At 31.3% G+C, this 12,700-nt stretch overlaps 2 protein-coding genes across 3 annotated transcripts; one reads left to right on the top strand and one right to left on the bottom strand.

Annotated features, from left to right (window-relative positions):
- The first annotated feature begins 390 nt into the window (after nt 1-390).
- Nucleotides 391-6,326, top strand: LOC111303941 (hexokinase-3-like). 2 transcript variants are annotated; one of them, XM_022900479.2, is made up of 9 exons: nt 391-1,214; nt 3,290-3,437; nt 3,537-3,713; nt 4,035-4,109; nt 5,049-5,204; nt 5,310-5,408; nt 5,488-5,615; nt 5,687-5,768; nt 5,857-6,326. In XM_022900479.2, the coding sequence occupies exons 1-9, from the start codon at nt 943-945 to the stop codon at nt 6,202-6,204; spliced, it is 1,485 nt and encodes a 494-aa protein (XP_022756214.2). In that variant the 5' UTR covers nt 391-942; the 3' UTR covers nt 6,205-6,326. The 2 variants fall into 2 exon arrangements, with proteins under 2 accessions (XP_022756214.2, XP_089598924.1); XM_089742798.1 differs by having other exon boundaries at nt 510-1,214; nt 5,046-5,204.
- A 2,730-nt stretch (nt 6,327-9,056) lies between these two features.
- Nucleotides 9,057-11,059, bottom strand: LOC149515268 (ubiquitin-conjugating enzyme E2 20-like). The gene is made up of 6 exons (XM_089742461.1): nt 10,720-11,059; nt 10,146-10,173; nt 9,799-10,026; nt 9,635-9,698; nt 9,479-9,538; nt 9,057-9,393 (listed from the first exon to the last, which is right to left on the bottom strand). The coding sequence occupies exons 1-6, from the start codon at nt 10,827-10,829 to the stop codon at nt 9,347-9,349; spliced, it is 537 nt and encodes a 178-aa protein (XP_089598587.1). The 5' UTR covers nt 10,830-11,059; the 3' UTR covers nt 9,057-9,346.
- Nucleotides 11,060-12,700: the final 1,641 nt, after the last annotated feature.

Raw genomic sequence — 12,700 nt, 5'->3', positions numbered from 1 at the left:
TATTAATAACTGCCATCGTTTTGCAGTAAAAAATCTCAAATTGAATTCAATGTTTTAAATTCCATATTTGATCTTACCATCTGCATTCAAAAGCAAAATATAAAAAGAATTATACCCAAAGAGGTCCACTAAATTGTGCATGAATTAAAAGTCGCAATAAAAAAAATTAATACAAATTCTAAGCCCATAAGTAACTCTCTTTCTAAAATCTAAACAAGTCAAGAGAGAGAAAATGGTTGAATGAAGAAACGTGTTCAAAATGTCTTAATCAAAAGTAATCAACTACACCTTTCCGACCAACCTAAAACCGTAATTATCACCAACTTTAATGGCAAAATATTTTTGTCAAAAAACAAGACAAAAAGTCAAAATTCCCATTAAATTTAAATCAAATCTTTCATCAAGTAAAATAATTACCCCATTAACAAATCCGTCATTTTGGAAAATCCCCGAGCCCAAACCCGTCATTTTCTCTCATACAAAAGTACCCTTCGCTTTCCAAAGCAACTAATTGCAGAAAAAAGAACATCCATTTTTTTTTCTGCTCTCTTTAAAAAGCTCTCTTTTATGTTTTTTTTTTTTCCAATCAAGTCATCTTCAAGAAAACAAGGGAATTCTTTCCGTCTTCGTGTTTCTTAAAAAGACTTAACCGGCGATTCTCGCCGGAAAAAATCACCCGCAAAAAGACTGTAAATTTAACCATCAAAAGAACACCCCAAAAAGAGGGTTTTTTTGTGGTTCTGATTTCTGGGTTTTTGGTGAAGAAAATTTAAAAGCAAAGAGAGAGAAAAAAGACCCAGATGTTAAAACGTTGGCGTTTCACCGTTAGATTGATCAAAGCTAAAAAAAAAAATTTGTATTTTGATGGAGCAAGGGATGCGAGGGTGGATACTTTAATAGATATATAAAGGTGGGTAGTGATATTGTTAGCGTTGTTAATTGATGGGGAAGGTGGTTTTGGGCGTGGCAGTGGGGGTGGCGGTGGCGGCTTGTGCGGTGGCGGCGTTGGTAGTAGGAAAGAGAGTAAGGAGTAGGAGGAAGTGGAAGAGAGCAGTTGGAGTTTTGAAAGAGTTGGAAGAAAATTGTGAAACCACAGTTGGGAGGTTAAGGCAAGTAGTGGATGCTATGGCTGTTGAGATGCATGCTGGTTTAGCTTCTGAAGGAGGATCCAAGCTCAAAATGTTGCTCACTTTTGTTGATAATCTCCCTTCTGGGTAATCAAAACTCATCTTTTTTATTCTTTTTTTTTTTTAATTTTGTTGCTTTTAATTTAATTGGTTCTTTTTGGTTATTATGGTGAATATAATTTTTAGTTTTTTTGTGAGATTAAAGATATGTTCATATAGGTTCGATTATTGATGCATTGTTCAGATTGGTTTTTGGGATGGCATATGCTTGTTGGAGTGTAGTAACATTGGTGCTTTTGGAATTATATTTTTGTGTGAGATTAAAAATGGTTTTTTATTGGTTTGGTTATTGGTTCACTGTAATGCAGTGTATTGGGTCCGTGTTGTTGATTGAATAGTTCACTCTCTAAATTTATTTATTTGATTTTGTTTGGAAAAATTGATTTACCTTTTTTATATTTATTGGGTTGTCAAAGTTTCCACTCAATAGTTAAATTGAGAAAAGGAAAAAATTGGTTTCTTCAATGATTAGTTCCTATTTATTTTTTTGTTATAACTTATTATTACTTTTTCCTGTTGCATTTGTTTTTGTTTCTCATCTTATGCCAGAGTTTTCCAATTTTAAGACAGTATTCCGTGATAGTCAGTGGTGTTTCCCCTATTTGTTATTTTGGAATGGTGTTTGAGTTTTTGTCTTGTTGCAAGTTGGCCACACTTTCTGTGAGTTGGTTTTGCTTTCTGCCCCCTTACTGAATTTGTCAAGTTAAGTGTTTTCTTTTTTCCACTTAGGTTTGCCTTTTTTTTGGTTTTGATTTGATATTTGTTTGTTCATTTTGATTCTTTCTTTCTGATATAATATGCACTATTTTTGTTGCCTTTTGGCGTGTTTATTTCAGATGGAGTATTAACAATATATGATTTCTGGAATTGGTATCTCTTACAAATGGTTTTTACTTTTGAAGTTCAATAATATTGAGATAGTGTTATCTGTTGTTTTCACATTCAACATTCCACTGCTTTGAGTAGGGAATCTAATTTTGTCTTAAAACTTAATGTTTGTAGCTCATATAATCTTGGGGGCTTCTGCTTCTATTCCTCACTCTTGGCATGTAGGTGTATAAGAACCATTTTAGGTATTATTGGGTATAAACTACATTAGTGGATGGAATCTATTGGTTCCTATATCAAATGTGGTCTGGGGTTGTGTAGATCAAATAAAGGAAATGGATCTGACATTTCTTTTTTTATTAAAATTTGAAACTTCTGATTTAGCTTGGAATTTAGGTGTATGCTATAGGTTGGGTTGATGATAATTTGCCTTTAACGTCTTTATATAGAAGATGTTTGCTCTGTGCTTGCTTTTGTGTTGATTAGTTAGTTAGGCTTGTGAATGATTTTATTGTCTGGTCATGTAATATGTATATTTATTTATTTTTCTTCTTGCATTAGGTATGTTAGTAAATAAGTATATATATTTTTTCATCAGGAGTGAGAAAGGAACTTTTTATGCTCTAGATCTTGGAGATACTAATTTTAGGGTCTTACGGGTTGAACTAGGAGGTCAAAGATCCTCTTTGCATCCAGATGTGGAGCGATTTGTTAGTTAGGCTTGTGAATGATTTTATTGTCTGGTCATGTAATATGTATATTTATTTATTTTTCTTCTTGCATTAGTTATGTTAGTAAATAAGTATATATTTTTTTTCATCAGGAGTGAGAAAGGAACTTTTTATGCTCTAGATCTTGGAGATACTAATTTTAGGGTCTTACGGGTTGAACTAGGAGGTCAAAGATCCTCTTTGCATCCAGATGTGGAGCGATTTGTTAGTTAGGTTTGTGAATGATTTTATTGTCTGGTCATGTAATATGTATATTTATTTATTTTTCTTCTTGCATTAGTTATGTTAGTAAATAAGTATATATTTTTTTTCATCAGGAGTGAGAAAGGAACCTTTTTATGCTCTAGATCTTGGAGATACTAATTTTAGGGTCTTACGGGTTGAACTAGGAGGTCAAAGATCCTCTTTGCATCCAGATGTGGAGCGATTTGTTAGTTAGGCTTGTGAATGATTTTATTGTCTGGTCATGTAATATGTATATTTATTTATTTTTTTTCTTGCATAAGTTATGTTAGTAAATAAGTATATAATTTTTTTCATCAGGAGTGAGAAAGGAACTTTTTATGCTCTAGATCTTGGAGATACTAATTTTAGGGTCTTACGGGTTGAACTAGGAGGTCAAAGATCCTCTTTGCATCCAGATGTGGAGCAACACCCCATTCCTAACCTGTTGATGAGTGGCAGAAGTGAGGTAACAAAGTTTCTGACTCGCCAATCCTTGGCAAACATATGGAATCTTATTATCTATTGATTCAAATTGAAGTTAGTAACATGTTTCACTTTCATGCAGGACCTTTTTGATTTTATAGCTTCATCATTACATCAGTTTATTGAAAAAGGAAATGATTCTGAGCAATCTCCAATTACAAAAGAACTTGGATTTACATTCTCTTTTCCTGTGAATCAGACATCTGTTTCATCAGGCATTTTAATCAAATGGACAAAAGGATTAGCAATCAAAGACATGGTTAGTGTTTTATTTTTGAATACGAGTGCTTTTAAACTGCTGGGATAATAGGCAATGTCACTTAGTAATGCCTGCATATTTATAAAATAATAATTTGAACCCAAAGGCTTGTTTGTTGGAGGATCATATTGCATGCACTATATGAAGGCTTAAATTTTCTCAACTAGCAGTTGTTTATGACTATCATAGAATCTCTATAATTGTTGGAAGCTATGTCTAATTTATTATGACTATCAAAGAATCTCTAGAATTGTTGGAAGCTATGTTTAATTTAAGGCAAGCCTAATATTTTTGTTCAATATGTGGCATGAATGATTGTAGGTTGGAAAAGAGGTTGCTGGCAGTTTACAACAAGCACTGGCTAGGAAAGGTTTAAATATGCAAGTTACTGTGCTGGTGAGCTCTAATTCTTCGTTTAACGTTTAATTTTGTGTTTCTCAATTTAAGGAATCACTTGGATGGAACTTTTGCAACTTGCGCTCATTGTGCAGTTAATTTATTTTAATGGTTTATGTAGTTTGCTGTTGTCAGTGGAAGATTGAATGAAGCAAGAAATAAATGACTAAAGTTTTGTGTCTTTAGTAGTTGTAGTAACATGGTTGTAGGCATGATTTACAGCTTAGTCTTTAGACAGTGGATTTTGCAGTTCATTGTGATGGCTTCTTAGATATTTTTAATGTATTTATGCCAAATTAAAGGAGCTTAATGACTTGGTTACTACCCCATAACTGCATCCCAATAGTGTAAGATGCTAGGATTTAATAAGTTTGTCTAATGATTCATAATTTCACCTACCTGACTAGAAAGTCAGATCTCTACATCTTTTGGGAAAATAATTAATCTTTGTAGCTGTGTTTTTTTCTTCTGCACCTGTCTATCTAGAAGTAAAGTTTTTGTTGCTTCCAGTTGCATAACCGTATGATAACTTTAATCAATATATGTTGAACTCAGATGTCTTCCCTATGTCTTTTGGGAAAATAATTCTAATCATCATAGCTGTGTGCTTTCTGTTGTGCATTTTCTTTCTTGAAGAAAATTTTGTTACGGATAATCACACAAAAGTACATTCATAACTTTTGGGAAAATCTGATGCATCAGCATCAGATTTTTTGTCTGATTCATTTTGTGTCTTGTTTGATAATTTCTGAGGCATGTTTGTAAAGAGGCAGATGTGCCTTCATCATTCAGTAGATATTTTATAATGAATGCTTTGATTACTCATGAGATAAGTAATAAACTGAGAGGGCTTTCCTAATAACCCACATATATATGTATATATCTTCGTACTTAATTTTAGTTACATTATCGGATAAATTTCATGCATTTTTGAAGCAGGTGAATGATACTGTTGGAACATTAGCTCTTGGACATTATCATGATGCAGACACTGTTGCTGCAGTGATAATTGGAACAGGTACAAATGCCTGCTATTGGGAGCGGACAGATGCTATCATTAAGTGTCAAGGACGTCTTACAACTTCTGGAGGCATGGTATATTTTCTTTCTGTTGCCTATGGCTTTTATTTTACTTTATATGAGGAAGGTAGTCAATTGCATATATCTCTGTTCACATTAGTTCATTTGTCTCGTGACTAGGTTGTCAATATGGAGTGGGGAAATTTTTGGTCAGCTCATCTGCCAAGAACTTCATATGATATTGAATTAGATGCTGAGAGTCCAAATCCAAATGATCAGGTAGGATTAGGTTTAACAACACTTTTTCTTCTTAGATGATAATGAAGGACCAGATCTGATTTCTTGTAATTTGCCGTAGGGTTTTGAGAAAATGATATCAGGCATGTATCTTGGTGACATTGTTAGGAGAGTGATACTAAGGATGTGGGAAGAGTCAGATATTTTTGTATCTGTTTCTTCTAAATCATCAATGCCCTTTGCCTTAAGGTATGCATCTATTAATATTTTATGTGTCTGATTTGTTTAATAAAGTTAACCATTTCCATATCCAATTTCAGGATGCCTTCAATGGCTGCAATGCATGCGGATGACTCCCCAGAATTGACAGAAGTAGCAAGAATCTTAAAAGATGATCTCGATGTAATTGAGTACAACATTAACTCCCTCCTTGTTCAGTCTTTGGCCATGAGCTTAGTGGATTATATTAGGCTGACATTTAGCTTTGCAGATTCCAGATGTTCCCTTGAAGGCAAGGAAGCTTGTTGTGAAGGTATGTGATGTGGTAACCTGCAGGGCTGCTAGATTGGCAGCTGCTGGTATTGTTGGGATCTTGAAGAAGATTGGCCGGGATGGAAGTGGTGGCATCACGGGTGGAAGAAGTAGAAGCGATATCAAGATGCGAAGAACGGTGGTGGCAGTTGAGGGAAGTTTATTCACACAATACACAATGTTTAGAGAGTACTTGCAAGGAGCATTGCATGAAATATTGGGAGAAGATGTCGCAAGGCATGTCATTCTTATGGACACAGAAGACGGATCAGGGACTGGAGCAGCGCTCCTTGCGGCTTCATATTAATCCAAAAGTGTCGATAACTTACAGCAGCTATAAATATATATTACTTTATATACATATAGCCCCTGTAAATGTAGAATTCAATTCCATATCTTTCATATATAAAAAGAAAGGTTTGTTCATTACTTTCCACTTTGTCAAAGTTTATCTTCTAAGAGTATCCTTAATCTTCATTTTCCCCTCTCAAGGTTATTGTATATTGATGCTTGGCAATTTGAAAATGATGTCTATTTAGGAAAACAATGTCATGGTTTTTTTGAATTTTTTTAATTTACCCTAGAAATCTTCTGTACTCAATTTACTTGTTTATTTTCGGGAAAGGCATTATGTCTATCAGTATCAAAAGCATTACGTCTTCGTCTCGACTCATGAACGCTTGTTAAGTCCCTTCTCAAGTCTCGAATCATGAGCACCTCTCAAGTGTAGAACCATGAACACCTCACGTGTAGCGGATTATATCTTGAATCGGGATCATGTAAGTGTAGCAACGTTACGTCTTGAATTGCGACTTATTTATTTGTGTTAATGGCATTACACGAAGGCATTATGTCTATCTGCATAAAAAACATTACATCTTGAACCTTAGCTTACTTATTTGCATGAAGAACATTACGCCTTGAAATATGAATATCTATCAAGTGTAACAGATTACATATTGCATTGGAATGACCTTTTTTAATTGTAGTAACATTGCATCTTACAATATAATTGATTATGTTGTGAATTGTGATTACTTTTTTAGGTGTAGCGATACTACGCATACAATTGTGACTTATTTGCTTGTACTATTACATGAATGATATTATATTTCAAATCATAATTATCTCTCAAATATAATAGATTACGTCTCGAACTGTGATCACTTCTTTAAATACTGTAAATCTCATGCTAATCTCAAGATATAATCTCTTGCACTTAGGAGATTGGCATGAGATTTGCAGCATTTAGAGCGGTAAATGGCATTACACCTCATCATGAAGGGCACTATGTCTTAAATCATGATTAATTTATCTACATGAAAAGTATTATGTCTCAAACTGCAATTTATTTACTTGCATGAAGAATATTATGTCTTAAGTCATGAACATCTTTCAAGTACAACAAATTACGTATTAAATCATGATTATCTCTTTTAATTATAATAACATCACATTTTAAACTCTGATTGATTATACATATTTTTTTTAAGTGTAACAATATTACACCTTCAATTATAACATATTTACTTACATCACTGCATGAATGATGTTACATTTCGAATCATGATCACCTCTCAAATGCAATAAATTACATCTCGAACTGTAATCACTTCTCTAAATACAACAAATCTCATGTCAACCTCCTAAATACAAGAAATTACATCTTGAATAGTAATCACGTTTCAAGTGCAGCAAATCTCATATCATTTGAGCCAAACATGGTTGGTGAGAGAATGTCATAACGTTCATTTAAATATCATGATGTAAAGTAGGAAAAAATGCTGCCTTTTTACAAAGGAAAGAGGTTGCTATGGGGACCATGTATCTGTGTGGTCATCCCTTAGTTTATGATTATCTGCAGTTTTCCAGTTAAACCTTTCTTTCTTTGGGCAACTCCATTAATTTTTATTGGTTGGTTTTGCTTTTTAAACCATTCCGCACCATTAGATTTCAGTATAAGAATGCTTTCTTTCACATCAGACCGCCCTAACCATTTGTTTTCACCAACATATGAAATGTCATTTTACTAACATTTTTGTCTTTGTTGTCTTAATCATAGCTGGTTAACCCTTGTTTATTCTAGTTGACCTCCCATCCTCCACCGAGAGTGCTCTCAGATTTTAATTGGCTGAAAGTAAGCTTGGTGAACCTATCTTCCATATTCTCTTTCCAAGAATGTTTCTTTCTTGTGTATTTTGTTTGATTTGATTTGATTGACAATTTTTTCCTATTTATGTATGTCAATTTTCGTTGGTTCGGTGCCATTGCCGAGGTGTTTATTTATACGAGATTTGCACCAATGTGCAACAGAGAAAATATATAGTCATTCCAAAATTATGCATAATGGTAAATATTTATATTGAGCCTAGTAAATTTATGAAAAATTATTTTTATAATTTTTTAACATATTCAAATTCAAACAATTAAGAGAAAAAATAAACTCCTTTTATTATTTAAGACAATATGAAACCATTTAATCAACAAAATTTTTAATATCATAATTATAAAAATACTTGCATTTATATAAATTCAGTAAGTGTATATGCATATAAAGTAGCCAAAATTTGATTTTAAAGTTACAAAGTTTGTATTAATACAAATAATTCGAAATTTGAACTAATTTGGGACATATATTTAAAATTCATAAAATAAAAACTAGTTGTAAAAAGAAAAATCCATCAAGGAGATGCCCAATATACTAATTAAGGCAAACCCAGCCCGATATAACAAATGAAAGAGCTAACATTCGAATCGTGCATGAATATATATATATATATATATATATATATATATTAAATTTTATTAGATGTAATGTCACGTGGTTCCTTGCTAGCACCTAAATAAAAAAAACGTGATGGAAAAGAAATGGAAGATGATAAAAAAACATATAAACCTACTTAGTAAGTTTGACAAAGGGGGTATAGCTATGTAGGAGAAATGACAGCCATCATGGGAGGAAAGACAACTGTTACAATAGCTTGTGAGCAAAGTGAAGGACGTCGGAAGTTGCTTGCTTGGCTTTTTTGCAGCAGTGTGGTTCAGAGCACTTATCTATGCCATCACATAATATCGATTGGCTCAACTTCAATTATCAAGTACACAAAAGTCTGAAAGGTTGAGCCAAACATGCACTTCAAACATGCTAGATAACGCCCATAAAGAAAATGCTATTGTTTACATGTTGCAACAGAATCATATATGTCATTGATAATTGTCATATATGATTAAGCAATTCTAGCTTTGTTATGATTTTGAATATATAAAATCCACATCTCTGACTTATTTTTTTTTTCTATGGACTCTATTCACTAACACAACTCAAAGTCTGCAAGTGATATTCACTAGTTGAAAGGGAAAAAAATAGTGCTATGAGATAAAGGTGTTGGCGAAATATAATCATCTATGAACTTTTACCAAAACTCCTGTAACCCCTTTGATTTCTCAAATTATGCATGAGGAGAGTGGTACAACTTCTCAACCATCTTCCTATATTCTGCAAAATACAAACAAAAAATTTTCAGACCATTTTCATCACAAACAAAGATCTGCGAATAAAAACATTAAGTGAAACAAGATACCTTCTTGATTGCTCCAAAGTTGTGCTGCTTGGGTGTTTAAAGGTGACCTAATGTTTGGTTCTGCATATCAGATTCACCAAATGATAAAAACTATTAAAAAGGGCTTCTCATTGTAGCTCTAGTGTTTAAAAACAAGGGAAAAAAACATTTTTGTACCTCCAACCAGACTCGCGATAGATAGCAGTATGGTTCTTACATCAAAAGAAGATGACCATTTATCCTACACAACAAATAATGCATCATCAAAATCATGTCCAGAGACAGACAATTTTTGTTCTTTTTTACGCAATTTTGGACAGTAAAAAAAAGAAAGATTTTGCCTGAAGAATGTCCAAGCAAATGTTGCCATAGACATCAACATTGGGATGAAAGCAGCCAGTCTCAAACTTAACATTTGGAGGCTTAAAAGGGTAATCATTGGGGAATGCCATAGATAGCCTGTATTCTGTTCCTTCAAACACAGTGTCTTTGCTTCCTGTAACTGTTCCTTTCCAGAAAAATATGTTTTCCTCTTCAGGGAATGCTGATATCCCAAAATCTCCACTCATCTATCATTAATAATTTAAACAGAAAACGTTTATGACAAACCACTAAAAAAGAATGTGCTAATATCTTTGTCCTTGAGAAGCAAAATTATCAAAAACAGTAAAGGCAATAGAGTTTATACCATCAAAGCCATCAATTCAGATTGCAACCTGTTGACAAGAAAAAAAAATAAAAGAGTGAGAGAGATTTAGAAATCCACACATTAAAAAAAAAAAAAAGATATGGATAAATATCAACATAAAAAATAATTCAATTAAGTAATGCTTGAAGGTAACTGTCTAGTTTAACAAAATTAATTTTTTTTGGCCAAAAACAAAATTAATTCAATCCAGACAATTTTAATTATCATTTTTATTTTAACAATTTATTTTCCAGCAGTCCTGTTTTTCTTGGAAGAGTTCAAGTGTAGTCTTGGGTAAATTGTTTTAATTTTAGTGATAAAATTCAATCAGTCACAAGGGGATTCTATTTTTATTTAAAAAATAATAATTAACCAAAAAAAAAAAACTATCGATCCGTTGCAACTTCAAAAAAAAAATTATAGCAGACTAGGCCAAAAAAATAGAAGAAAAGAACCCATCTAGCTATACGTTCCACCTAGTTAAGAAATAAAATCCAATGAAAACGAAAATTACAAAAAGGCAAAAAAAACAAAAAACAAAAATGCGTAGTGAAGAAAAGAGAGAAAAAGAAACCTTTTAAGAACAGATAGAGAATCAACAGTCTTAGCAGTGGGGGGCAGGCTGTTTTTTGCAGTGCTAGTGGCCACTGGTGTGTTTCCTTGATACTCATTAACGGTTGCCATTTCCTTCTTTTTTTTTTTATTATTGATTCAGCCAAAAAAAAAAAAGAAAGGAAGATTTTGAAGCACCTAAATTAAAGGAGTTAATAAGCAAATGTGTATAAGAAGAAGAGATCCAAAAATGGGTTTTCTGACCGTTGCAACGACGGCCTGTGCATTAGATTCCAGCTGCCTTTCTGTCAACCCTAACGGTTAGCTCAAGTTTCTCATTTTTCCCTTTTTTGCCCCTTCTTTCTTATTTTTTCCTTTCCTTTTTTTTTTTTTGGTAAGTACAATGTCCTCCATTACTTTGAAAAACAGCCTTCCACCACTATGAATTTTGATAAAAAAAAAAATACACTCACCCTTTTTTTTAAAAATATGTTAATTACTAAGTTAATTTTAAATGAAAAGACAAACATACCCTTGTTAATTATTAATTAGTTATATTTTCCTTTTCCCTAAGACTTTTTTTAACCACAAAATTAAGATATCTATACTTATATATGACTTAATTAGTTTCTATGAAATTAAATTTCAATTAAGTTATATTATAATTCAAATACATTTATTAATTTTATAGTTAAAATTTTGCATAAAAAATAAAAGAGAAAATTAAATAATTAATAACTAGCAAAAGGCATATTTGTCTGTCCATTTAAAATTAACATGGTGTGTATCTTAGGTGATAAGTGTATATTTTATCAAAACTCAAGAAAGTAAGAGGATGCTTTTTATATTAAAGGGAGTAAATGTATTTTCTATCAAATCTCATGGGCTCTTTGTATATATTTTTTTCATTATTATTATTATTATTATTATTATTATTATTTACCTATAGAATTATTAATTGTTTTCACTAATAATAGAGTTTTTAAACTCCACAAATAAATTTATACAATTGACATATTTTTGTTTAATATTATATACGAATATTTGACTCAATAATATCTGCATATATCCCTTTATTAAAAAAAAGTTAAAATTTTTTTTCTCAAAATCAAATACGTATATGAGTATATATTATCAAGAGATATCAAATTACATATGTATAAGTTTTACTTTTTTTTACTCTTACATCAAAATATTAAGATTAAAAATATTATTTTAATGCAAATTAGTCATGAATTTAACTTTGATCCTAAAATTTTTTAAAAATATAAATTTTACTATTATATCTAAAACTAAATTAATTTCCAACCTTTTCATGCAAGTTTTAAGCTTATTTTCTCAATTTTGTTTTTCCCGCTCTTATCATACATGGATCTTTTATTTGAATTTTTTACGAACCAAAATAATTGACCATCATTGATTAAGATTATTCATTGTTTATGTTTTAAGATCACTACTAAAATTAGAAAATTTTTAAAATTTATGGTTTAAAAAACTTTAGAATACATTTTTAACGTAATTTTTGTTCTTTTTATTTTATAAAATTTATATTTATATTATTCTTTAATTAAAATTTAAATTATTGAATGTAATAAGGTATTATTTTATTTTTAATAATGTACAAAAAAAAGTAATTTTATCTTTCATGAAAGAATGTTGCTCATGGTTAGGTTGGGAAAAGACAAAAAGAAGAGTAATAGAGGAAGAAACATATATATAAAATGCTAAAAAGAAAGCAAAAGCAAAAAACAAAAAAAAAAAGAAATGTTGGTGAAGTATTTTAAATTAAATTAAATTAAATTAAAGTCAAACTAGGACAATTGATAATTAATTTGTAACAACGTTTGGATTGGTTTGATTTGGTTTTAATCGGATTAAAAGTTTTCTTTTTTAGTTCAATTAGTTGATTATTTAATTATTTTCACTTAAAAACAACTTAACACACATACCCTAATTTTATCATTATTCAAATTAATAATATATCTAAGTTGCATTTGGGAAGT

Source organism: Durio zibethinus, chromosome 13, assembly GCF_047325235.1.
Source record: "Durio zibethinus cultivar Kanyao isolate XHJ-2024 chromosome 13, ASM4732523v1, whole genome shotgun sequence".
Lineage (NCBI taxonomy): Eukaryota > Viridiplantae > Streptophyta > Magnoliopsida > Malvales > Malvaceae > Durio > Durio zibethinus.
Note: the sequence above shows the minus strand (reverse complement) of the source record. Positions and strands in the feature narration are given on the sequence as shown.

Coding starts and splice junctions, on each gene's coding strand:
- LOC111303941 (XM_089742798.1), top strand. CDS start 943: ATGGGGAAGGTGGTTTTGGGCGTGGCAGTGGGGGTGGCGGTGGCGGCT. Junction 1,215..3,289: donor GTTGATAATCTCCCTTCTGG/GTAATCAAAACT, acceptor TTTTTTCATCAG/GAGTGAGAAAGGAACTTTTT. Junction 5,769..5,856: donor TCTTAAAAGATGATCTCGAT/GTAATTGAGTAC, acceptor TTAGCTTTGCAG/ATTCCAGATGTTCCCTTGAA.
- LOC149515268 (XM_089742461.1), bottom strand. CDS start 10,829: ATGGCAACCGTTAATGAGTATCAAGGAAACACACCAGTGGCCACTAGC. Junction 9,699..9,798: donor TTTGCTTGGACATTCTTCAG/GCAAAATCTTTC, acceptor TTTGTTGTGTAG/GATAAATGGTCATCTTCTTT. Junction 9,394..9,478: donor ACTTTGGAGCAATCAAGAAG/GTATCTTGTTTC, acceptor TGTATTTTGCAG/AATATAGGAAGATGGTTGAG.